Source organism: Ptychodera flava, chromosome 10 (assembly GCF_041260155.1).
Source record: "Ptychodera flava strain L36383 chromosome 10, AS_Pfla_20210202, whole genome shotgun sequence".
NCBI classification, from domain to species: Eukaryota; Metazoa; Hemichordata; class Enteropneusta; family Ptychoderidae; genus Ptychodera; species Ptychodera flava.
The window spans coordinates 29266061-29292411 of NC_091937.1; the positions used below are offsets into that span (position 1 = coordinate 29266061).

At 39.6% G+C, this 26351-nt stretch overlaps 2 protein-coding genes across 2 annotated transcripts in view; one reads left to right on the plus strand and one right to left on the minus strand.

Annotated features, from left to right (window-relative positions):
* LOC139142439 (BMP-binding endothelial regulator protein-like) overlaps positions 1 to 26351 on the minus strand; it is a 279806-nt gene that overhangs the window by 133757 nt on the left and 119698 nt on the right. The gene's annotated exons all lie outside the window — the stretch shown is intronic.
* Positions 2765 to 10872, plus strand: LOC139142433 (radial spoke head protein 3 homolog B-like). Its single transcript, XM_070712364.1, is given in 9 exon segments — positions 2765 to 3054; positions 4348 to 4435; positions 5110 to 5134; positions 5137 to 5396; positions 6027 to 6230; positions 6807 to 7020; positions 7023 to 7055; positions 7373 to 7554; positions 7912 to 10872. Coding segments are annotated over 9 exon segments (1317 nt in total). The 5' UTR covers positions 2765 to 2950; the 3' UTR covers positions 8119 to 10872.

Below are 26351 nucleotides of genomic sequence, written 5' to 3' on the forward strand. Positions count from 1 at the left end.
ATTCACCGGAGAAACTCCCCTGTATCAGTGTAGGCCTATAGCTTTCACCCCACTCATTGCGTTCACCCAACTCACGCGTTCACATGAAAACAGAACACAAATCATCACGTTCACCCCACTCAAACATTAACAAATCACAGACTTGAACCAAGTCTAGCGATATTGTTATATAGGCTAAAATCAATGAATAAAATTCCCTTATATTATCGGTTTAGACCAACCGAAAAATCGTTCGAGTACAAAGGATTATCGGCGCAAAAGTACACTTCCAAATGCGGGCTAGCAATGGGAATGCGGATCATTGCCAGACAGTGAATTTCGTCTAGATTTGGCAAGTATCAGTCAAATGTAGTTACCAGTATTTTCGACCAGCCGATGTTATTTTTGAGGGTTGGTGTTTTGTTTTGTTGTTTTGGACTTTCCGTCGGTTTGTCATGTTCAAACCTTTCATTCTTTAGATTCTCAATAGCTACTACAGAGGTTTGTCCTCGACTGTATCCAATCGACACTGCGAGCACTTGAATGGTATGGTATTTCGATTATCTGTCCTGCAGCGGCGCGAATTTTATATGGTTCTGAATGTCAATCAGGATTCCAGTAGTGCAGTTGGGTGCTCGTACCTATGGATACAGAATGATGACAAAAATATTATATTTTTAACAACAATGTTCGTACCTGTAAATTACATGTATGATACACTCAGTTTTGTTGTGACTGTACTGCAAGTTTTAGTTCACTTTTTAACCAAAAAAACTTGACACACAAATAAGGAACTTTTCTATATAAGCAAGGAACTTTTGACATACTGCGAGCAGACAGTCACGTTTTTTGTCGCTGGGTAGAGGGACTGTGCTTTCACACTGTAGAGACTGCCAGTGTTTGGCCACAGGCGGGCTGGGCCAGAGGCCCAAGCAGTGTAAATGGTGCCCTCTAGCGGCACATGCTCTTCCTTCATTGACCAGCACAACAACGCATCTATTCTATACCATACAGTATCACTTGAAATGGAAGAGATGAGCTGACCTATTTTCCAACAGAGCAAATTATCGAACATCATGCAACTGCGGTTAGGCATTTATGCGGAGAGAACGATATCGCTGAGCATGCGCACTGTTATGGTGCTATACTTGCCAAATTAAAAACAATAACGTCAGTCGCAGGTGTATTTTCTTTTCAGCTTGTCATGATAAATCTCCCACAAAAACATGAACTGTTAATGTTGAAATCAATATTGAACGACAATGCTTAAATTGGTGATACAAATTGCATGAAATGCAGTAATTATATCTGTTAATTCTTTTTTTATTTATAAGTTATAGCGAGGTGAAGTCGGTCAACATTCTTTACTTTTCGCCTGACTTGTGACCGAGGACATAGTAGTAGATGGAGGAACGGGCAAATAAGCAAAGCAAAGTCCATTGGTGTCGTCAATAACCTTTGAAAAACTTTATCTACATGACATACCTATGTGAGAGCGAGCCAGATAAACGCATTAGTAATTTGGTGTGCTTTTTGCTATGTGAACATAGGACGAAACAAACGCAAGGTAGAATTTCTGCCCATCTCAGAAATTCGCATTTCGACTTGAACAGCACTAGGGCAAGAGTTCTGGCTGCAAGGGAACGGTAGGCGACAAAGGTTTTGACTTGAACATCCTGCAATCATGTGAAAAACACTCAAGTTATGTTGAAAACATTTGAGATCTTGAAAACCTGAATCGGCAGACTAAGTGTAGCTACACAATAGTCAAACAAAAACTACAGAAACAATCGAATAAAACAAACAAAAAACACAATAATTAATAAAAACGGTTCATTGTAATTGGTTGAAACACCATACTCACTGGAATGTTTCAAGTTCATATTTGGGCATGGTAGCACATGTCAAACAAAAGTTCACCATTTTCATGCGTTTCCTCACCAAATAGCACGAAAATAACTGAAAATATCTCTGTTTCTTTTGAACTTGCTGGGGATCATTCTATTATGATTTGTCACACTGACATTGAAAAAGTTTTCAATTTTTCATGATTTTGCGCATTTGAAAATACTAGTCACATGGTGAGTGGCTCACTTGTGAAACAGGTTCGACTGCATGGTTGAATACTTGATGAAAGCTGTCTATGGCACGCCTTATGTAAGCTTAGACTACACATACATTGAACCAGACTGGCCCCGAGTCGCTTGGCTTTTCTCGGCAACACTTACTGAAGTTACTCATGGCCAAGGCCGACAACGCGTCGACTCCACGATCTACGCAACAGCCTACTGTATTACGCGACAGTCGACAAAAGTTTATTTTCCAAATTTATTCTGTTTTGGTATGACTGTAGAGATATGACCGCAGACTTGGGGAAATGCGCACCATATACAGCTCAGTTAATATGATCCGTACCCAGCTCTACGAGTATGGCGAGATGTCCGGATTTGGCTACGCCGCCTCCGGCTAAGACTCAGTCTTGAATGAACTCTCGAAAAGTCTCGCCAATTGCGAGACCAGGTATGTTTGTATCTAAGGGCAACCATTGCCCTCAATATTTACACCGTAGCACTCAGTGATAATGAACAGTTATATTCCTCCGCCATAAATGAAGTGCGTATCGGTGTATAATTTGTGCAGAATCGCAAATTTTTCAAAGTAATTGTAGTACTTTTTATTTATCTAATCTATTAAATCGTAGGAATAAGAATAAAAACTCATAAACTACCAATGAGACTAAGGTAGTTGAAGGCGCGGACTAATAACTGACCCCAAGTCTTTGCAAATAGTCCATCGAAGTGCACGGGAAACACTCCTCGCCATATTGAAGTCGTTCGAGAGTGTGTCACTGTGTAGTCAACTAGGTTTACAGTTTTAATTTGATCATCTCTGGCTTAGAACCTGGACTGATACCACAGTTTTGTCGAAAATTACTGACTCCATATAAAGGGACTTTCTTAAACTTGTCAAAATGACAACTGTGCTACCACAACAGAAGAGCGGAACGTACACGTTCGCTAGTCAACCACGAGCTGTTCCACAGAGAAAGAAATACAGGGAACCGATTGTACAACAGTGAGTAAAATGCTGTCGTATTCTGGTGTTTTCCATCACCGTTTGTAATCTTATGAGGTATTCTTCAATAATATCGCCCATTTAGAGACGAATCCTTTCGTGGCATAGTTGTGTGGCGATAGATTTCGCCGAGTGAAATAACAATTGACATACCACAATGTATAATCTAATTTATTCGACCTCTCTTCGAGTCAGTTCTTTAATATTGCAACTTCTGGGCTATATTAATGTAACAATTTCTGTATCATCAAGAAATCATTTTATTTATATTGAGTTCAGCTTGATTTATATGAGTTAGATTAACTTTTCTCCAACCGGAAATCCCATAGAAATTCTGCCACCATGCCTTAAAACACGTAGTTACAGTTCTATTCTCTGTTTGTTTACAACGGCTTTCCATGGAGTCACACCGCCGGCTGTCCTTTACTCCGTGTACCAGGTTGAACTTGTACTACCAGAAGCTACATATTTAGATTGAAAAAAATCATCGAAGATCGGGTTAATAATTAAAGACACGAATGTCGTTGTGTGTATTTGGCTCAGTCGCTTAAAGTCTGAACTGTCGACGACGAGACTCCAGTCACACTTTCGTACGCAGCCCAATGACACTAATGAACTCGGAAGGATTCGGTTTCAGTTGTTGCCGTTCCGTAATTGCGGTCAATACCGAAACGTATTTTAAAGTCTTCAAAACTACCGTCCCTTAATCAAAGTGTGTCAAATCTTGTTCTGATATAGGCCTTTCAGAAAAGTTTTTCTTGAGGGTCTGTAGTTCAAACTTGGTTTACACATGTCGGTACAGCCGTTGTGCACAGAAAGATCGTACAATCGAATCATGGAGGTACATGTATCATGCCAAACTCCAGTCCACTGTATCTACGTCACCAATGCTAGCTGATTTGGAAGTACAAGTTCAATATCAATGGTTACTGTGTGTTCATCCTGTATATTTATACTCCTTTAATTGGTTATTTGTTTATTAATTACACATTTATATGTTTGTTTATTTATTTTTGAGGGCAGGGTCAAGACATTTTGTTATGCTGTTCTCAGAAACAGTTACCGTAATTGATCCCAACGATCGCTAAAAGTGAGAGTGCGCCTATTGCATACTAAAAATGTACATGTATGTGTGCATGTGAAAAACGCAACTTGTTCTGTTATCTTGTTAGCTCACACATTTGGTATGTTGGTCGGCGGCATCTGTATGTCTGTATGTTTTTTTCGGTAGTAATGTAGGCTTTGGAATATCTTGTAGTTCTCATACTCAGTGTTTCTGGCTCGTTCCTACAGAAATGACCCCTCACAGCCGTACGGTAACATCATGTATGACAGACGTATCGTGCGAGGTAACACATATGCCCAACATACGTTACCAGCTGTAAGTATAGTAATTGATAATTACATGCCTAATATAAATAGATAAAGATAGAGAATTCCTAGGCGAAAACATTTTACTTTTCCTCCATTAAAAGTAGTATTACTTCAAGTTGTAATGGAATGTCAGAGAGCTGGTTTTCCTTTGGTTGTAAAAGTCAAATTTTCTGCCGAATCGATGAAATACATCAAATATTTCATAAATACATTTTTGAGTTACTAAATTATAGGTTACATGTACTATTACTGTATAAAGTTGTTCTCTGAGAGGCACTTTGAGCATGTCACTTAGCAGCATAATGGCAGAATACGTTTGGACTCAAAATTCTTATAATTCTGGACTTGATTGCAAGAATGTGTGTTCTCACTTTGAAACATGAAAATGCATTTAAGTTTGTCACCACCTTGTTTGTTCAGAATTAAAAGAAAATGTTTTCACTGAGTTGACATAGAGAATGGTTGCCATATTGAATTCCAAGTACTAGTTATTTAGGTAATGGCTTTCAAATTAAAAAAAATTGCTCAGTGACACTCAATCGTTATTCTTAGTCAGTCAGAGAAAAACTTGAAAGTTCCAGGGGCAAAAAGTCTGAATATGCGTAAAAAAATCATAAATGAACCAGTCGTGTATTGCCCTTCAGTGACGGCACTGATTCACTTGCTTATTCCATTGCACAGAATGCCCAGCCAGATCCCATCGAAATCCAAGGCAGCAGGAAGCGAGGAGGAGAGCAGTGGCCAGAAAACGAGCCAAGGATCAGCTTCGCCCAAGGTCACCGGAACCCGTGGAAGGTCGCAAACACATCGATGTGCAAACAGAACTTTACCTGGAGGAGCTCAGCGACCGGGTTGAAGAAGCCGACGTTGAGTGTCAAACAGACGCTTTCCTCGACAGACCTCCGACGCCACTTTTTGTGCCGGCCAAGACTGGCCAAGATGTGGCAACACAAATCTTAGAAGGAGAGGTGAGTCCTTCCCAGCCCCTACTCGCCTACTTGTATGTCAGCCGGCACACATCCAATTTTACATGGAATCATAGACCCTAGGATTTTGCGTTTATGGCACAATAAATTTAGATATTAGAGTTGATTTGTAGAGACATTGCTTCAAAGTCTAAGGAAGAAATGGTGTGTTAACATAAAGGTGTTATTAGTTTCACTTTATTTGATAAATATCTCCCCTTCAAGAAAAGTAGAACATTTTTAATAATGCCAGGATAACTGTTATTAAGGGAAGAGAAAAGTATGCAAGTGAAACTTCAAGTCAGACATATTATCTTCAAGTGTTTCTTTCAAAGACTTTCGTGTCTGATTTGAAAGTACCTGTGACAAGTACCAAGACAAAAAAACATGTCTTGACATAACATGCATATTTTATTGGCACTTGGTCGTAGCAACAAATAAAGTTCACATGTTTGTGCTCATTTCTGGTCACTGTGTCGTAACTTAATTCCAATAATACTATGAATGCAAAACAATGTTTTATGTCAACAAAAACGTTCACTCATTCAGCATAAATCAAAATTTATTTAATCATATGGGGAGAAAAAGACGAGATTTTGAAAAGTTTTTTTTTGCTCTTTCTTCACATGGCAGCTCTTTGACTTTGACATTGAAGTCAAGCCCATCCTTGAAGTGCTAGTAGGCAAGACCGTTGAGCAGGCGCTGTTGGAAGTGATGGAAGAGGAAGAGCTGGCCAACCTCCAATCTCAACAACGTGCCTTCGAAGAGCTACGCAATGCTGAACTTGTAGAAACACAGAGACTTGAAGAACAGGAGAGGAGGCACAGAGAAGAAAAGGTTAGTAGACGTGTCAAGGTTCCCCCATGAGAGATTAAGAGTGGATCATCCACCCCGGTCTGTTTAATTGACAGCCTGTTCATATGTTAATACCAAAACAAAAGAGTTAAATTGTGACATGAGAGCAAGTACAAATTTCATTAGCACTACTCGTCATTTTGAAAAACATGGAGCATGTTCCATTTTGTTATTTCCTGTGGAAAAGGGTACAGCAACATCTACCTCATGTAAATCGATTACAAATGAGATGTTTAGCTGTCTTTCAGATTTGTTATTTGACGACTTTGCCCAGATTGGCAAAGAAAAAGACAAAAGTGAAACTGAAAGTTGGAATGTTTGTGAAAAAAATGACTCTCCTGTATCTTTTATGTTTACTACTTCAATTTCAACACCAAATTTTGTTCAAAGAAGCAATAAAGTAGGAGTTGATCGGTCAGTTTAACCCTTTCACCATCATGGTTTGACCCAAACCCATTGTTATCAATGTTGTTGTGGACCCATTTACAGGGAATTGGGGGTGACAAGGTTAAAAGTAAAATGTGTTATGTAGCAGTGCCTCATTTTCTTGCCCTATAGGAACGTCGAATGAAACAACAGAGAGAGGTGCTGAAGAAGGAAAGGGAAACAGCAGAGAAGATTGCTGCACGGGCGTTTGCCCAGGCCTACCTCGCAGATCTGGTGCCGTCGGTGTTCGGCACGCTCAACGACAACGGATATTTCTTCGATCCAGTGGAGAGAGATGTTGAGATGGGTTTCATGCCCTGGCTTATGGATGAGGTTGAGAAGAAGATCGGAAATCAGTGCTCTCCAGGACTGTTCTTGATTGTAAGTTAAGAGTTTTATATGTTTGTTATCAACAAATCATGAACTTTGATGTGAGTTTTGATGTCGTGGATTACAGTCTTGCAAATTATAATTTCATGTGTCATGATTATTTGAGGAGTAGAGTTGTTTGAGTGGCGGAAGCCGTATACCTGTATTACCATTGAAGTGTGGACAAGACATAGAACAGGAATAAACAGTCTTGTATCAAACAAAGTATGAATGAAAAGAATTTCCTATCATTGAGGGGACTCAAGAATTCACATCTTCCAAATTTACGCATGATTTAATATTTTCCTCGCACATCCTTGACATTACAGCAATCATCAGGGAGGTCGTCAAACAGAGGATGGAGGCCTACACAGACCACGACCAGTTGGCCCAGGACGCTGCCGAGGCCGCCAAGGCTCTCGCTGATCAACAACTCAAGTCCGAAGAGCAGCCTGCAGCAGCAGCAGCAGCTGAAGGAGAAAAACCGGCTGAAGAAGCCGAGAAAACAGAGGTATGCAGGTTTTCTTGACTTTATTTACCAAGGTGGAGGTGTATTTGACCTCTTCACCCCCACTTTTCCCTGTGGTTTGGTCTGTCGTGTTGATGTAATAAAAGAATGTTACAATGTACAGGGATGCATGGGGGTGAGTAGGTTAAATAATGGGGTAACTAATACTAGACCTTACACCCGGAAATTTAACTGAGGACCTGAATAGCATTGCAAAGACATACAGTGTACATGTTTGTGGACATCAAGGAGTACAGTATAGTTTAGGTTGGTAGTATTCAACATGTTAAATTTCTGGGTGTAAGACACTGTGTTGGCTGTGTGGGAATTCTCAGATTAACGTGTGAGTTGTTTTGGTAGGACGAAGATGAAACTGAAGGAGAGGAGGCCGATCGCGATCATGATCACCCGTCTGACGGTGAGGGGCGAGCGCCGTCCCAACCACAAGCAGTGAGTAACGGTTTGAAAACATCACGGATAAAAAAAAAATATTTCACTGCACCTTCACTGCCGAGCGTGTGGGTTTTTTTCCTTGCACCGCAGTTGCCGTGGTCACTCTCATGCTAGGGGTGGCTGTTCAGTGCGCAAGCCATACTGCCCCTCGCTTTTAGGCACCTCACCCATCTTCACCCCTCAATGCTTTTGCAACATGGAATGTTCCAGGTACAGTCAAATAATGGACCATTCCAAGGCTGAGCGGTAACAGGGATGACTAGAGGGTTTCATTGCTTATCAGTATTTTTAATTCCAGTTGGAAGGACTGCCTGGCTCTTTCTTTCTTCTACAGGAGATCGCACTTCAAACACATACACCACTGTCAAACTCTACATGACAAAATGCAACACTTGTTTGCAAGAATGTCTCTCGTGTGCCTCTCTTTCAGCACATTTCATAATGGTCAGCCAATCAGAATAGTTATTAAGTTCTTTGTTGTCGGAGTCCAACATTCAAATTGATAAATCTGGCAAGGTTGAGCAAGAAACAATAAGTTTTCACAAGACACTGTTACAGTATAACTCAAATCAACTAAAAATCAATGATAAAGATGAAAGGCCGTCAACTCACAAGGCTAGTCTGTCCATTTTCTCATTTGCACTTGTACAACAAAGAACTCAATGGCTATATTATGCTATGGCAGGCAGTAGCGTAAGATTTGCCACGTAAATTTAGTACAGCTATATTAAATGCGACAATCCTAAACTCATGACATTAATTGATGTTCACCAACCGCTGACCTCGACGCCTAGTTAATACCTTCATGTCACACTCCATTGGCCATAAGATTCTGTACCCCATAGAGAAGCTAAATTTGTCGCTAAATAACTTTGTATCTTGACTGCTGAGAAATCACCAGCTCACAGCTTTTCATTTTGTGCTTATTATTTCATCCAGACCATGTCAGGGTACCTCAGTTAATGTCATGAAATAATAACTATTAATGCAAGATGCGAGGTACCGTATATTAGTATTCATTTATGCAAATTATATAAATGAGCATTGTTACGGTATTGAAATTTTATGCTAATTGAATCTTTATCAGCATTGAATATTCATGTACCTCACATCTTGCATTGCGTAAATAATAACCTTAGAAATACTTACTTACAGCTTCAAGCAGTAAGAGTAATACTGACATGTTTGCCATGGGCTATTTTAAGACAAACACCATTTTAAAAGCTACTGTAATTTTTTATGCTGATAAAAATATCCTTCATTTGCAGCTTTCTGTCAAGAATAAAGAGTGAAAAGGCAATTTTCCAGGCAAAGTTTCAGATAATGATTTTGGTCCTTCAAAGGAGCTGTTTGACATGAGTTGTGAAAGAACAGGCAAAGAATCAGAAAGCAATGTTTATAATGTTCGCAGGGAGATCTGATCTTTACTTCAGTGTAGACACACAAACTGTACAGAAATCATACGTTTTAGGAAACTTTGCTGGGTTAACTTTTTCACTGCTTTTGGTTTCTTCACACGCCAAAATGGGAGCTTTTGTTTCTACACTAACCAGAATCGCTGTATCGATTTTTTTTACCCTACAGGCTGAAGCGGTACTGAGGAAGCTGAGGGCGCCGCTGAAGAGGGGCCGAAAGAGGAAACGGAGGAGCCAGCAGAGGCAGATGCACAAGAAGAATAATTTCGGACCTCAAGCCAACAAGTTGATGTTACACCAAAAAAAGTAAAAATCCCACATGACTCTGCATATTTTAATGCATATTTTCAGGATATTATGGGATGGAACCGAGGGATATTATGGGATGGAACCAAAGTGAGGCCTTGAGTGTCTCTCTTCCCATGAACTCTGTAAGCAAAGGCCAAATTACAAATAATGAATTAAAACCCAGTTGACTGCCAGTCAGAGAGGCCTTTTGATAAGTAAATGTTGTATTGTTTCTTTTTTACCCCAAAATACCGCATTAGATGTAAAGAAATCTTATGAGCAAATATAGCCGAGAGGCCGTAATTACCAATTTTCCTTCTCAGAATATGTGATTTCACATTTTCTCATATGCCCATGCACTAATTGTTTCGACTCACATTTCATCCATAGTCACAATATTTTATCGTTAAAATATCAAAATGGTTACATAGATATTTTCTCCAATCAGACTGTACATTGTATATATTAAATTTCTAATATTGAATATTTGTAGTTTGTAAAATACAATTCACTTCCCTATCATTGTTTCCCCATCGAGGCTTTTCTTAATTTATGCAGCCGTCCAACATAGTCTGAACCTGTTTTGTGGGTTGAATTTCCTTTAAGGTCACTGATTTGTGATAAAGCATGTTGTTGTTGAAGTTTTTTTGTTCTACTTTCCGCTGACAACTGGTTAAAAATCCTCTGTTTCATCTGATTTTGTGCAAGCATACCAGCGCAGTTTATTGAGCGGTCAACATTATGCTCAAAAATTGATTCTTGTGATCCCAAACTCGAATAGGCAGCCATATTGAAAAAAGTGAAATGAACAAATTGAAATGAACATTTGCGGGAAGTTATTAGTCCGCATGAGGCTATGTGCCTGTTTTACATGATCTGTGTATGCCACACACCATTGAAGCCATTAGCTTGTACCACTTTTGCTCTGCCTGTAATCTATTGGAGATGCAGCTAAAAAAAAACCACTTGTATATTAAAATTCTTAATTTTGGTTGCCACTACCATATGTGGTTGCCGCGACCATACACGGTCAGGATGTCGTTTAACAGGGAGTTGAATCTGTACTTAAACACTGTAGCTGTAAACAGGTTGCATCGATGTGTACATACTTTTGCTTTGAACACAAATTTTGTATGAATTACTGTATTAAAAGTTGTGAATAATATATTCCCATGTGATCTTGTGCCTTGATTGCTCGTGGTATGAGCATACTAGAACACCAGTAGATTTGAAAATTCACTCCATCCAATAGACTGAAAGATCCGTCGCTTGAGGGCGCTCTCTACGTTCCCCCGGATCTTTCACTCTACCCTTCACACCGACAATAATCGAAAACCCAATTATACTTTCGCACAACTCAGTCAAAACACTTCATATTCAATGTTCTAATTCAGTTTTATTATTATATCGCACCTCAAAATTGAAAGATTAACTTTTGCTCAAACTTTTCGTAAGCCAACTTTAAATTATTCCATTTCACCACACCAAATTCTGGACTGGATAAACAAATTTGCCCAATAGTTACCAACTCTTGAAATTCAAAATGGCCTTCATTCCAATGTTTAATCTGCAAGAAAATTGAAAATTAGATTTTCAGAAAAATAAGCATGTGAAAACTTTAGTTACCGGTAATCCATGACCTTCAAATGAAACCCCCCCAAGTGGTAGACCGAAACAATGTTGCAAAAGTTTTTGTTTGAATATCTGTCACCGAGGTGCATTCTACCTTATAGAGGCCAATTTTTTGGTGGTTTCAGAATTAAAACAGTTTCTTCTTGTAAGAGTATGTTGAAATACAAAGCATTGTGCAATGCATCATGGGCAATTTGCAATGTTTCTGTCGTTGTTGTTGACAAAATAAAGAACTCTGTAGTTAATGTCAACAAGAATATTATACTGTATACACATACAGGGATGTTTTGACTAAGTGGACACCCTTGGTATTGCAAAACAATATATTATGAGTAGAATAAGAGACAATCCTTTCACCACCGTGGTTTGGCCTAAACTTATTCTTATCATTGACGAGTGTGGCTCTGTTTGGGGGGGGGGGGGGGTAGAAGCTTAAAATGCACTGCTTACCAAGTTACCATTTCCTCATTTTGACTCTTTGGTCGAGTTCAATATTTCTCATCGTGGCTTTGACAAACAAGGAATAACTCATGGTTACGAACATGTCACTAGGGTCAATTCCAGTCTTAACAATTACTTTTTTATAGATAAAATCCTATTTTCATGTTGTGCCATGTTAAAGTAATACCCCACCCATGCCGCTATGGCATACTCTATTGACCGCTGATCACTGAGGGATATTGTGAAGGATACACATTTCCAATATTGAAACACTGGAACATCATCTAAAGATGACAAATTTGTCCCTTAAAATTCGTCATCGATGTTTTCTCCCATTAACTTTTCCTATGCACAGTCCTGGAGACACGCAAGTTATAAAAACGGAAGTATAGGGTGCATTGAAGTAGAGGGCGTTGCGGGCTGCCCGATCAACAGGTGGTTTCAGCCACAGACAAGTAAAAAAATTCTCGTCTCTGTTTCGACATATCATGGTAGTGAGGCCTTTAGTTTCTGGTGTTATATCTTTCAAGTCCACTGATAGACTTCCTCACTTCTTTGTACGTGTTCTAGATTTTTCCATCGCATGAATATCAAATTTTACATCATTATTTGTTGAATCCGTATTGTTGAGTCCGCACATTTATGTATCAGTACTGCCTCTGCCTATTATTCACCGTTCAGAGAGTCTGCCGAGGCAGTCCTGTGAGCGAGCATCAATTAACTGCGCGATGCTGCTGCTGTAACAGTTATTTGAGGGTCTGCGCTACAACTGCGTCAATTTGGCATAAATACTTATCATCATTTAGGATTCGAGTGTTGTAGGGTACTTTTGTAAGTATACAATAATGACAGAAATATTTAATTCTTATCAACAGTATTCACAATCATAAATTTATGAATTATTTACACTCTTGCTATGACTGATAATGCCTTGTGTCCCTGTGGTTCTACTTGTTACAAAAGAGAAGTTAGCATTTGAAATTGAGCATACTGCTTTCTTTTGACTGTCAGGCAAATAAGATAATCAGATAAGACGCTCGTGGTATCATAAGGGCTGTTGAGATGTCCGTCCCCAGGGGTGGGGAGGTCGTAGGGGTGTCTTGGTCTCAGCAAAATTTTCTTGTTGCTAGCGTTTATTTTGATATGTATTGCCGATAAAGATTTATACTACCAACCTTTTGGTCGCTTGGTATAATGTTAAGCACTGGTTTTGCAAAGACAGCTGTTTGCAGCTACCCTCCCTCTTTGCAACAAAGGTCAAAAGTCACTTCTTTCATACCAAAACTGGGTCGGGTCAGTTGTAGGCGCATTAGAGTCAGCTGAATTTTGATCGGCAGTGTGTACACTGAAAGTGTCTTTCCTAATATCGATTCCCCCAGTCAAAAAAAATAAAAACTACAAGTATTGAGGTTTTATCCTACATAGAACTTTTACCGTTGCTCCTCGAAGATCTGCCTCTATCATCGACACTGGTTTGCACGAGAGAGAGAGAGAGAGAGAGAGAGAGGAGAGAGAGGAGAGAGAGAGAGAGAGAGAGAGAGAGAGAGAGAGAGAGAGAGAGAGAGAGAGAGAGAGAGAGAGAGAGAGAGAGAGACAGAGAGACAGAGACAGAGACAGAGACAGAGAGACACAGAGACAGAGACAGACAGACAGACAGACAGACAGACAGACAGAGACAGACAGACAGACAGACAGAGACAGAGATAGAGACACAGACAGACAGACAGAGACAGACAGACAGAGACAGACAGACAGACATACATACAGAAAGACAGACAGAAAGACAGACAGACGGACAGACAGACAGACAAACAGTCAGACAGAGAAGGTGCATACAGTAACGTTACACCACTTTAATTCAAATTTCAGAGATGTCTGTTCCCATATGAATAAAGAAGGGCGGTTTATCGGAGTCTATGGGAGAAGGAGGAGAGAAAAAAAACATTTCTGTACTGGAAGCCCAGAAAATATGTCATCTGTTCCATCTGTGTTTAAAATTGATTTCATATATAGTTTATACCACTTGTTACTCACAGTGTGAAATCATCGATACATATGTTTGCTTACAAACCACGGTAACAGTGCCTCATGTCATTTCATTCTGTGAATGCGCACTGTTGAAAACACATTATTATTTGCATAAAAATTATTTAACTATGAAGAGAAGTGGTACTCCCTTACAAAGTGCCAGCGACCCGGCACTTCTGCCGAGAGAACGCCAACAGCAGGGGTAGCGTGCAGTTGAGATGTACTTGTTCATAAATTGCTTGAGTAAATACTCAAATAAATTATACTTTTATACTACGGCGGAAATGGCAACTTCTACATCCAGAAATGCCATTTCAATCTCCAAAATTAAACTGAAAATTCAGCGGGAAGGAGGACGAACGCCCACGTTGAGTAAGCACTCGAATATGAATTATATGATTGGGTTGGCAATGAGCGCACACTTAACCTCGCATAATGAAAGTATTAAAGTCGTATCACGCTTTAGATGCCTTTAAAAAAAACGCTCGAGCAAATGACAGTTGTATTTTAGGAAAGCCGAGGATTTGCTTGGCTTTAAATCAGCCACATGATATGTACGCTATACGTGCGGTTCGCGAGACACCATCTAAGGGACCGCCTCACATTGTCGCATATGTTCAAAACGCGAAGTTCGTTTACCGGGAGGTTGGGGGGAGGTTGACCTCCGTTGAATTTGCAAACTATACATTATGTGTAAAAATGAACTTAAACTGCACACTCACACAAACAAATTTTACAGTAACTGTTTCCAACTCGTTCGTGTCATACTATTATTACTATTATGTTTCCTACCATACACAATTTACCGACAGTAACATCGTATCCTAAACATTTCATTTATCAAATTATAAAGACAAAAAGTATAATTTTTCAGATTTGCTAAGCGTCTGCAGACATTTCGCAATCTTGAACTTTCGTTTAAGGGGAGGTGGGGTTTTGATCTAAACGAAGGAATTTCGTTCCTTGAACTTGTGCGACAATCTGAGACGGCCCCTAAGCTGATGTGCAGCGCATGTACAGTATACTATGTGAAAGATCGCAAAGATTACAGAGTCAGTACAATTGCTTATATTTCATTAAATTTTCTTACATCTAATAAACGAATAACTTTACCGGAGTCTTCACTTCAGATGTTCAGCGCCAATAATTATTTTCTTTCTCAGTTTATAGCGTTGGCCATTCAGATTAATCTGGTTTCCATGATCCCTATACCAGTATTAACTTCTGCTCTGACTCCCAATCTTTCAATCTTTTTTTTCTGTCTATCACTTTTTGGGCTCGTTTTGGTGCTTATAGGGTAACTAATGTTCCATCGACGTAGTTTTCTGAAAATCGAAAATTTTTATTATTCTCTGTTATAATTACGGAGATGATTTACCACTCTACAGCTTTCTTCGATTCATTCAGTGCATATATTTTATGTAAGCCATCGATGCATTTTGCATTAACCGACTGTATAAATTCGGACAGATATGTGTTAATTGGAAACTGTGACAAACAACCAAAGAGTTTATGGCAAAGCCAGCTAATCTACATACAGTCAATAGACATACGCTTCACAATTGTCGGAATATCCACAAAGTCATCGAACTGATATCAACATGAGCTGATGTCAACATAAACAAGCTGGAAGTTTAAGGGTAGACATTACTAATAATATGTCGTTTTCGCTAGTGGTTAATTAATGTATGAGAGTTTCTCCGGAAGAATAACTTAAGGTAGAACGCACCTCGGGGACAGACATTCGGACTCTCAAACTTTTACAATTCTCTTCTGATATACCACATGTGGGGGTTCATTTTAAAGCTCTTGGTGAAAGAAAACTTTTCACCGGCTTAGTTTTTCGAAATTCGAAAACTTTCATTTTTCTCCATAGAGTTAACACAGGGATGGCGGCCATTTTGAATTTCTAATATCGGTAAATCTTGAGTAATTTGTTTCTCTAGTACCAAAATTTGCACGGTGGCCCCCTATTTTTATTCTTGATTTTGAAAGAGAATGATTGAAAGATTCCTTGAGGAAAGTTAGAGCAAAAGTTTAAGTCTTTCACTTTCGAGGTGCATACTAACTTAATGAATATTAATTGTGTCACCTATTAATACATGTAAATTATTGCTCGCTGAATGGTTAAGCTTTACCTTGAATTATTGTAATGGGCTGAATGGAATATGCTATTATAATTAAGTTAAGAGAGTATAAAGTTAGATATTAGTTTTGGTATATCATCAGCGGACTCTTCTGAGTGTAAACATCTTTGTCGGCATGTAACCTCTACACGAAAAAATAAACCGGTGTTAACTTTAAAGACATAGTCTCTACACTGTTCGTGTATCCAGACGACCTCTCGTATGGTAAGAGAATAGGTAATATCTCCGTAGAGTTGACATAGCGATGGCGGCCACTTTGAATTTCAAATACCAAAGAATTCAAGGTAACTTGTTTCCATAGTTACCAAAGTTTGCACGGTGACCCCCGATTATTATTCTTTATCATTGTTTAAAAGAGAATGGTTTAACGGGAAGTTTGAGGAAAGGTTTAAGTCTTTCGGTTTCTGGGCGCAGTCTCCTTGAACACGCAAAGATTTTAATCTACCACACATCTACAGATCATAACGTTCTCTATTTTACTGACTAACAAGTGTTAACGGTGACATAAACTACTGATTCGTTTGTTTTATTGGAAATTTAAGCAGCGTGAGATTTTGTGACATTATTTCTGTCACGTTCGTGATGAGTGAAATAAAAACATTGTTGTTCTTGTTTTGTGTTTGTTGTTCAACTACTGAGCCATTGCGAGTACATGTTGTAATTTAGCTGTATGGGCCATCGAGATGCAATGTTTTTACTCTCTGTAAGATCCTGAGTACCTTCATTAAGGCAGATGGACTTGCCTCGGTTTCTATGCCCCTCTCCTCACTCTTCATCACACTCCCAGTGTTGTCCTCAGAAGCCGGGTGCCGGGTTAATAACCCGCCTGTTTTGCATTTCTTCCCGGCTACTTTTAATGTAATTAGATTATTTTTATAGACCTATTAATTTCGGGATCGCACTGCTAGCTGTCAGACGGCACATGTACGATTAGAAGTTTCGCAATCACTTTCATGAATGATTTTTTTTTCAGTACAAAATTAGATAAATCTGTGCACTTATGTATGCTTGATTATTTAGATTATCGTTCTTGATTAGACTAGAGTGGTTACAAGTCTTTGGTTGTATAAGAAATTTGATTTTGGAATTTCACTGAAATGTCAATTTACTATGCACATGCGGTCTATAATTTATATTTATTTTGTTGGTGATTTCCTATTCAGGAAATATCACATGGACAATCAAAGTTTTGACCATAAAATCAGCTTCTGTCAAAAGTTATCCTCCCCCAAGATAGGTTTATGAATAGTGACCCTCCCCCTTGAACTGTTTTCTAAAAGTGACGCTCCCCATTCCCCTGCCCACCCCTGTAATTACGAAGGCTCCCTTACAGAGTCACAGGCAGTTGTGTTTCCGACCGTTTTACGCTGTTCTCTCTGACAGCCTCGTCTACCTTCTGATACGCTATACATGTCTACGTGTATACGCACTGTTAAAATTAAGGGTATGTCAGGATATTTCATTTTATTGGGTGTCATGTTTAGATAATAAGGTTCATCGATAGAGTATGTTACCAAAGGACCACGTAAAAAGATCGATAGCGGATAAAAATCTAAATTCTTTAAAAAGTTTTTCATCCGACAAAAACGATATTCTTGTTTGATTTGGTTGAGAATTCTTATAAAATGATGATGAAATTACATATTTTTGCTCCTTACATTGCCGTAATTGCAACTGGAAAACTTTTTCTTCTTGTTGTCTGAAATAGACATTTTTATATTGGTGCATGTGTTTACATTACAGTGAATTATCTTACCGATAAGTTTTTTTAACAAAAGTAAATGTGTTTTTCATTAGAATAATGTCATTATTTTCAATTTTCCATCCTATTTGTGTTTTAAGTATGATTTGAATTATCAGAGTAAAGATAAATAATGGGAACATCTGATAAATATTCATCAATTAAGTTTCAAGGAGTGGGGCAAAACTTAAAGAATTAAGTTTTTTATCCGACATCCATCTTTTGACGTGGTCCCTAAATAAATTAACTCTTTTCTGATTCAATTGAATGTGAGCCACGTCTAAGACACACAACAAAAGTACTGTTTCAGTCTCAACTAAATATTAATTAGTCAAATGTCACGCCACCAGAGAACACCATTTCCGCTCCAAAATTCATTTTTCGCCTTGCGAGAGGGAGACACGCCCCTCTCGCGCTCTCCGCCCTCGTTCGCTACGCTCACTCGCCGCTCGGTCGCTTTGCTCCCTTGCAGTCCACCCGTCTACTTTCTTGAATTACCTGGCTACTTTTAAATATAAGGACAACACTGCACTCCCTGTGAATCTGGGTATACGATCGCGTATGGATTTGTTTCGGACGGTGGTTGTGTCATGAGCGTGAGTAGCCTAAGTCCAGTTATTAGAAGTCCATAAAGGTGAAGTCACGTTGTTCTTTTAAGGTAATATGTGCCTCGAAAGTGAAAGACTTGTGCTCAAACTTACCTCAAAAAATATTTCAATCATTCTCTGTCAAACTCACGAATAAAACTCGGGGGTCACCGTGCAAATTTTGGAACTAGCGAAACAAATTACTCAAGATTTACCGATATTTGAAATCCAAAATGGCCGCCATCCCTGTGTTAAAAAAAAAAACTATGGAAAAAAAATAATTTTTTCGATATTCGGAAAACTAAGCCGGTGACAAGTTTTTTTACACCAAGAGCTTTAAAATGAGCCCCCCACAAGTGGTAGATCAGAAAAGAATTGGAAAATTTTGAGAGTCTGAATATCTGTCACCGAGGTGCGTTCTACCTTAAGTGTACCAGCAGAAACCATATTAAAAGAACGATCATCTGATTGCGTTTCAACCCGTTTAACCAGGAACAACACAACTATAACGTTATACAACAAGTTTTTTTTCCAAAAAAAATTTACATTCGCAATTGCGTACAATTTCTGCGTTGCCTTGTTTTTCTTCAACCCTGTACGCGTTGTATGAGATATACTTTACAACCGTTTCGGTAGCCTTGGTCGTAGCCGACAGAAATTCTGTTCACGCCTGTATTCAGAGCTCAAACTCGTGGTTGGATTCTGTTGACGTGTAATTTTCATGTCTTTTTATTGAAAGCAACAAAGTGCCATTTTTGTGCGTGTAAAATTTTTTTTTAAATATTGGGCGGCAATAAGCGACATCTGGAATCATTCTTGCTTAGCGTAAAAGTTTACCTTGCTCCTGTACAATTCCTCAATCCCTCATTTTCTAGAGTGAAAATTTGATACGTGCTTTTCCAGTGCCTAGGGGCGCACAAGCCGACACACTTAAGGTCTACCGTCCCAGGTTGACAGATGGTCCAACGAAGATAACAGCAAGTACTTCACCACAAAACCTAACACTCTCAAGCTTAAGGAAAACATTGTTTTCTACCTTTAACACGATTGGAACTAATTGGGATAATTGGATTTTCATATTTTTCAAATTTTTCAAAAATGTTAGGTGTGTAACATAAAAAGGAAAGAAGATGAGCTTACATTTGCAGATCAAATCGACATTAAGTCACCATCCGATTATCCCAAATTAGTTCCAATCGCGTTCTGTGCTGATTAATTGACAACTTCATATGGAAATATATGGTTGACGTGTGCGTTCAAGTACACGAACAATGCTCGCTTCAGTATGACTGGAACGCGGAACTGCCTTCCATGAAACGAAGGCAATGTGTACGAATCTTTCTCACGCTCAACCTCTGGTATATCGAGTTGATATTTGGACGGTTCTAACCGGCGAAGTCGGATTCTCACACGCCTGTGTGTGCATCGAATGGCATTGCGTGAATAACGTTTTATCGTGACTCTGGCCTTGTTATTAAATCGCGAGCTCGACATTTGCCGCGGCTGACAGAACACATCCTATCTTTTTCTACTTGTGTTTATTACTGCCACTGCAGCTTCTGGTTTGACCCTCCTTTGTGTGCTTTTGATAGCTTCGATATTAACGCCGCCGTAGCATTATATGTGTAAGATAAATTTCCGAAACTAATTTCATCAACATTTCGAACAAACGTCAATTTTCTTTATTAGATTAATGATGGAAATGTGACGTCACGAGGAGTCCTCCCCGATGACTGAATCACTAAAATCTCTCAGAAGTTACAAAATTACAATATTTGTCACACCGATATTATATCTCGACAAAATTTGCTAAATCTTACAACTTCTTATAGAAAGTACCTCCGCCACGGAACATTTACCCATCCCTATACCCCTATCTCCGACTCGAGCAGATTGGAAAAGTTTAGGCTATTAGTGTCTAGTAGAATCGAAACCGTCACGACCATCTCACAGGGCCTTTCCAAATCGAAATTAAAAGATGCATTTCGATGATAAAAGTGAAGGAAATTTGTCATGTGTAGCAGCCAACCACAGTTCGATTTTCACTTAAGTCGCTACATAAAAACATAGATTCTCGAGCAAAACATAAGATCGCAGAATGCTACTGACGTTCAAGGCGTAAACAGGGCTGGCACGCCCCTTTACCATATTTGGAAATATGCAAATTTGCGAGGACAGAGTAATTTATGTCCTCGTCTATTCCTTTGCCAGGGCAACTCTGAACGAGTAGGATAACATTTTAATACGCTTTCATTGGACGGCATCATTGCTCAGAAACACAAGCAACGTTGTTCAAATTTAGTCTAGAATGGAACCAGAAGACGCTGAAAATGAGAAACCTGTCTTTGGTTTGCTATTTTTATTTGCTTTCTCGAAATGAGAATCAAAATTAGATATAAAGTTGATGAAGCTTTGAAATTATTCAAGGCTGCTCTCTGTGCCGTAGTTAACTGTATCTCAGACATGTTAACGTTCTCTGTTGATCGCAGCTGCACTGCGCAAGCCTGCACTGCAGCCTGCACTGCGCAAGTACGAAACCTGTTCACTTTCATCTATTTCAGCGGATATGCCAGTAATTGATGTATCGTAAATTAATTACAAATTGGAACAGCGAAGTTGTTTGTTTGTTTATTCGTTCGTTCGTTCGTTCGTTCGTTTTCCCATGATTACACCTACAATGTATAGAATGTACAGAAACACCATAGATCTTGCAGTTTCTATTCTCGTCATGGATTTCCGATCCTGCAGGAAGGCGAGTTTCCTTGATAGAATGAGAGGTTCTATGAACCCTTAACAGATCCAACATCATGACTAATTTTCAGTTTGATATTGCAATATTAATCATCCGGCCTGGAGGATATTTAAGTGTCATATGCGCTTATGCTGTAAACCCGAGCGGTTTGAAAAGAATTCTGCAGTTACAGTTGCGTGAACGACCAGCAGAGTTAGGCGTTAACTGCACAGCGCCCTCCAGCGCCCGGTGTACGTTGATCATGCGGCGTGAACACCCTTTCCTTTCATACCGCCTCCATTTTAGCCTTCAGAATATAATTGCCATCTTGTTTAGGAGTTTATCAAGTCTGTGAGAACTTTACAATGTGTACTATTCAAAATAGCGGTATAAAGTTTGCCAGTATACACGTCCAAGGACGATTTATTTGCCCCTCGGCATCATGGGATCGTTGGGCAGTCATCCGTGGATTCTGACCTTGAATGTTGGAGGCTGTCGCTGCATAGGGAACAACATCGATCATTTTATGATGACACTGAATTTCTTAGGTAATCTCTTTCATTACTGAGAAACGAATATTCAGAATTCACCACACAGTAGTAATACAAATGGGCAATTGGCATTAGCCTATAGTTGAACTCTGCTATTGATATCGATTGACGCCCAATATGAAGTCATTGTAAAGAGATCAACGGGGGCTAGTGCATAAATATTTGACTCGCACTGAGTCTTTGAAACATTCAAAGAAATCCAAATGCGACTTTGTTCCCCTGCAATTAGGTGTATTGTACAGCACAGCTAATGGTCAGATAATTTACCCTTAGTACATACATATAGATAACTAGTAAGTGTATTACGCATCTTATTAGATTGCATTTTACTTACTGAACAGAACGATTGAGTTATATATGTCCGCGATCTATATCTATCTATCTATCTATCTATCTATCTATCTATCTATCTATCTATCTATCTATCTATCTATCTATCTATCTATCTATCTATCTATCTATCTATCTATCTATCTATCTATCTATCTATCCATCCATCGATCATCTCTCTCTCTCTCTCTCTCTCTCTCTCTCTTTCTCTCTCTCTCTCTCTCTCTCTCTCTCTCTCTCTCTCTCTCTCTCTCTCTCTCTCTCTCTCTCTCTCTAATTATGTGTATGTATTTATGTGCTTTACACTCGCGTAATGTCAGTGTTCTCAGTTTCTGAAGAAAAATGAGAATGCTAATATATTCAATACTGTCCTCCTACCCCGTGGGCGTAAACGGTGGCAGTTTAAACGCTACCTACGTAACCCTACTGGTTACTTTGCTTGGTACCGTGTTCTTAGTAGTTTAGACTTTAGCGAAAATTTTGAAACTCAAAAACAAATACAATAACTGTGACAGAAGAGCAGCTACAGTTATTTACAGCACTGCATGCAGCGATAAGTAAGTTCCCTCCTCGCAAAACAAACAAAAAACAAGTAAGTTTGAGAAGTGACCGCACGCTAGGCTCATATACAGTAAGTTTTCTTTTAACTCTTGATTAAACATATCTTCCAACAACTCAAAAACGTGCGAAATGATACGGGACGAGGTGGTGTAGTGTGGTGTGATGTGGTGTGGTGTGGTGTGTTGCAACTTGGTTTTGTCGCCAAATGTAACGCAACCGCCGTATAGCATTGGCTTCAAATTACTAGTATTGCAGAGCTTTAATTTGCAGAGTCTCTGTCGTCAAGGTTTTCGCCGGCACGGAAGGATAGAAGTTCAAAGACATTCAGACTCAACAACACTTCTAGGGCCTAATTTCTGAAACCGAACTTTTTCCCTTTGTACGTTTAGCGGGTATGCGCGCGAATGGCTATTTCTGCATAGACACCAGCGATCCTGTTAGTGATCAGCCAATCACATTCAATCTAACTGTTCCTTAAGTCTATAATTATGAACCCATCAACCACTTTACTATTCCTGCATTCTAAGTCTCTGATCGTTTCATTACCAGCATTTAGCAATTTTGCAGGCGGGCAGATCGTCCTCATTAAAATGCAATATTGATGGACAAACGTTTTTTTAACCTAAATTGTTAGATAATATTGCCAACCGTCGTGGATCAGGATCCAAGTTATAACTTGTACACCGGTGAACCAAAAGAACACCGGGCCTTATCCTCGTCATGGTATTCGCAAGTGCTTGTCTGAGGGTGCTTTTCCAGGTGAAAATATCGTAACGCACCCCTAAGACAGCGCTGATTTTTACAACAGACAAATGTGAGTCCAGCTTTCTTCAGTCTTGCAAAAAGAAAGGGGAAAAACCCATACATACAATTTCAAAAGGTACCAACTGACTTCGTTGACGATATTAGCCACAGACCAACCTTGTTGTTGTTCTTGTTGTCCATACTTTGGTTACGTTTTTTGTATTTCTCCTAGCTTGTCCAAGACACCCGTTCCTCTTTTCCTAAATTGCGGACTATTTGCAAGCAGATTATACCCGCATGGCTTTCAGAGGTTAATTTAAGATGACCGTACCAAATGATAGATTCTATTGCTTGGTGTGACAACGAGTAATGAACGGTTAGTACAAGCTATTTAACTTTCGGTTAGAAAGATTTAATCAAACCATGTATTCTCACGCCTGTACTGAGTCAGTTGACACCGTGCACTCTTGTCGAATATTTATGGGAAAACACGGGTACCAGAGAAAGTTTAGGGACCGACCATTAAATCTTTAGAGGGGTGGTCAAAAATGGTAGAAAATGCGGATCAAAATTGCAAAGAAATTGCAACCTACGCTTGGCCTTAGGCTGTTAAGACGGTTGGTAGAAAAAAATGTGGGATTCAAAAGAATCTTGGAACAAGATTTTAAAAAGTGCCTTTACGCTCGCTTTATCTACAAACGGCTAACAGCTAGTGAGTAAAATTTGTAAAATGCACAATTTATGACTTCAGCGTTTTGAGGCACTGAACCCATCCAGTCACTCAAGCGATGCCTGCTCTGAAAACTGCTCTCACTATTTCAAAGTATATGTTAACGTACAAAATTTTGCATCTTCTTGTCAACTTGATCTTTCATCGTCGGCTACTTGTATCTGAAACAGGATCTAGGGTGATGGCGTCGCTTTGTCAAGCAAGAGTACAATTCGGCTATCTGGCTGCATGTGTGATTTACAACAAGCAAGAATCTCATATTTTGGGAGAGATATAAAAAGTTGGCAAGGGACAAGGTGTTGCAACGGAATTGATGCTATAATTTCAAAATTTCATAAGCAGAAGAACGCCGATTGATTCACGTTCAAGCGTTATACATTTTGCAGTACATCGCTAATATGTCGTGAAACATATGCAATTTATGGAAATCGCCTAAGGAGGTGAAGGCAGGGTTCTAAAATCGACATCGAGGATGTGTTTAGTTCATCAATCGTCGGTACAATTGCTGTTCTTGACGCCGAATAAATCCACATATGGAGAAGTGGACTACTGTTTTGACAGATAGCGCACCGGTGTCATACACTGAGACCTGGTATCAAACTTTCCTTTTTTCTCGTTCGTACTAAAAAAGGTATCCTTACGCGACGCATCCGACGCTCCTGAGTTGTAAACTGCATGGTACTTGAAGTTGAAGTTGTAGTGGATTTTTAATGCGGAGGGATGGTTTTAGAATACGTTGAGTTGATTTTTAAGTGGCATGGTATATGGCGCAATGCGTGATGCTGAAGTGGACGGTTGCGAGGTGCTGCCGCGACTTGTGGCGCGAGGCGTTGATTTGAAGTGGCGTGGAGTGACGCGTCACGTACGGTGTTTGACTGGCGTAGCGTGCTAGGCGGGCTCGACAGTGGTTGCCTTGTCGGTCTCAATTCAGTGTTACAGTTTTCGTCTGTATCCCAACCAGCGGCGTACAATATAAGCTTACACCGTCAACACTCACTTCTCGATAGCAGAGGAATACAGGTGTTGACATTATTTTACCTGATGTTGGTTTTGTCGTCACAATTTGCTTTTTATGGGCCGAGGCTTGACATAAGTTATCACTTATGGCCGTGACCGCGTTAACGACACTAATTATCGAAAACGGCCGTTTTCGGTGCGATGTCTCTGCTGTGTACAATATTGATTTGGCACCATCTGAATGCATGGCATATATTAGCTAGCTCCCCCAAAACGGTTATTTCTAGAAGGACGATCGGACAGATATAAGTTCTTAATTGGGAAACGTTTCTTTATGTATGCGAATTTATTGTTAAGAGTCATACTATCTGTTTTATTTGTCGCTGGTAATTGGCACAAATTTGTAGTAATTGTGCGAAGTGTCGCCGTTAAGTCCCGGACTTGAATTGGCCATCTGACGTAGTTCTTCCGGGGAGCCGCAGTTTGGACTCATTTGTAAGCATTGCGAGCTTCATTTGCCCTTATATGGTCAATGGCGCCAAAACTCTGAGCAGACGGCAAGTGAAAGCCACCATAAGATTTGAAAGTAGAATATACAAGTTCAGTGACCCAAGCAGCAGAGCTTTTTGTTCAATATATACCTCTAAAGGACTCAATTCTAATTCCATTCGGACAAATCACAACAGAGAGTCTTCATCTATTGTACTATTTATTACCGCCCGTCGGGGAAAACGATACCCGTATTGTAAGACACAAAGAGCGGCACGGTTCCAAATGCTACAGCCGAGAGAACCCTGACACATGGCCGCGTTCCAAGTCAGAATCGCCTAAAGGGAAGGAACAAAACTTGCGAGCAAAAGTCGCGGTACACTTGCGCTGTTTCTTTGCTTTCTGGCTTGACTTCTTACGGAGGCCGTGCTTGTGGGAATTCTACAATTTGAATACGGCTGATCGGAAAGATAGGGCCGACGGGTTGACATTGCATTGACGCATTGTCGGACGAAATTGACAGTTTTCGACAGTGCTTTGGTTGTGAGTGAGGGCTTCCCTCGGCTGCTTGAGTGGGTCCCATTTGTTGTGTGAGTGTGGGAATTTTCGGCACTCCGAGCACATGTCGCCGCATTTGAATAATAATAAGAAAACAAAGGCGTTTTTCATCCCTCACATGTATGGCGAAGTGTACTGAATTCGTCAGACTACATCGCACACATCACACCTAACTTAAGGACGAAGTTCTCGAGTCAATCTGCTAATATTTTTTTACTAATAATTGAACAGTATTGATTTTGTGGGGCGAAATACTTGTCAATATGCTATTAATATATCCTTTATGCAATTATCGGCCACGGAGTGAAGAGGGCCGCGCGTGCCTGCCGCGTGGCCGCAATTACCCAACAATCATTTATTGTGCTATGGACAACAAAGAAAGCACCTGTTTGGATATCGGAGTGGGGATTACGTTTG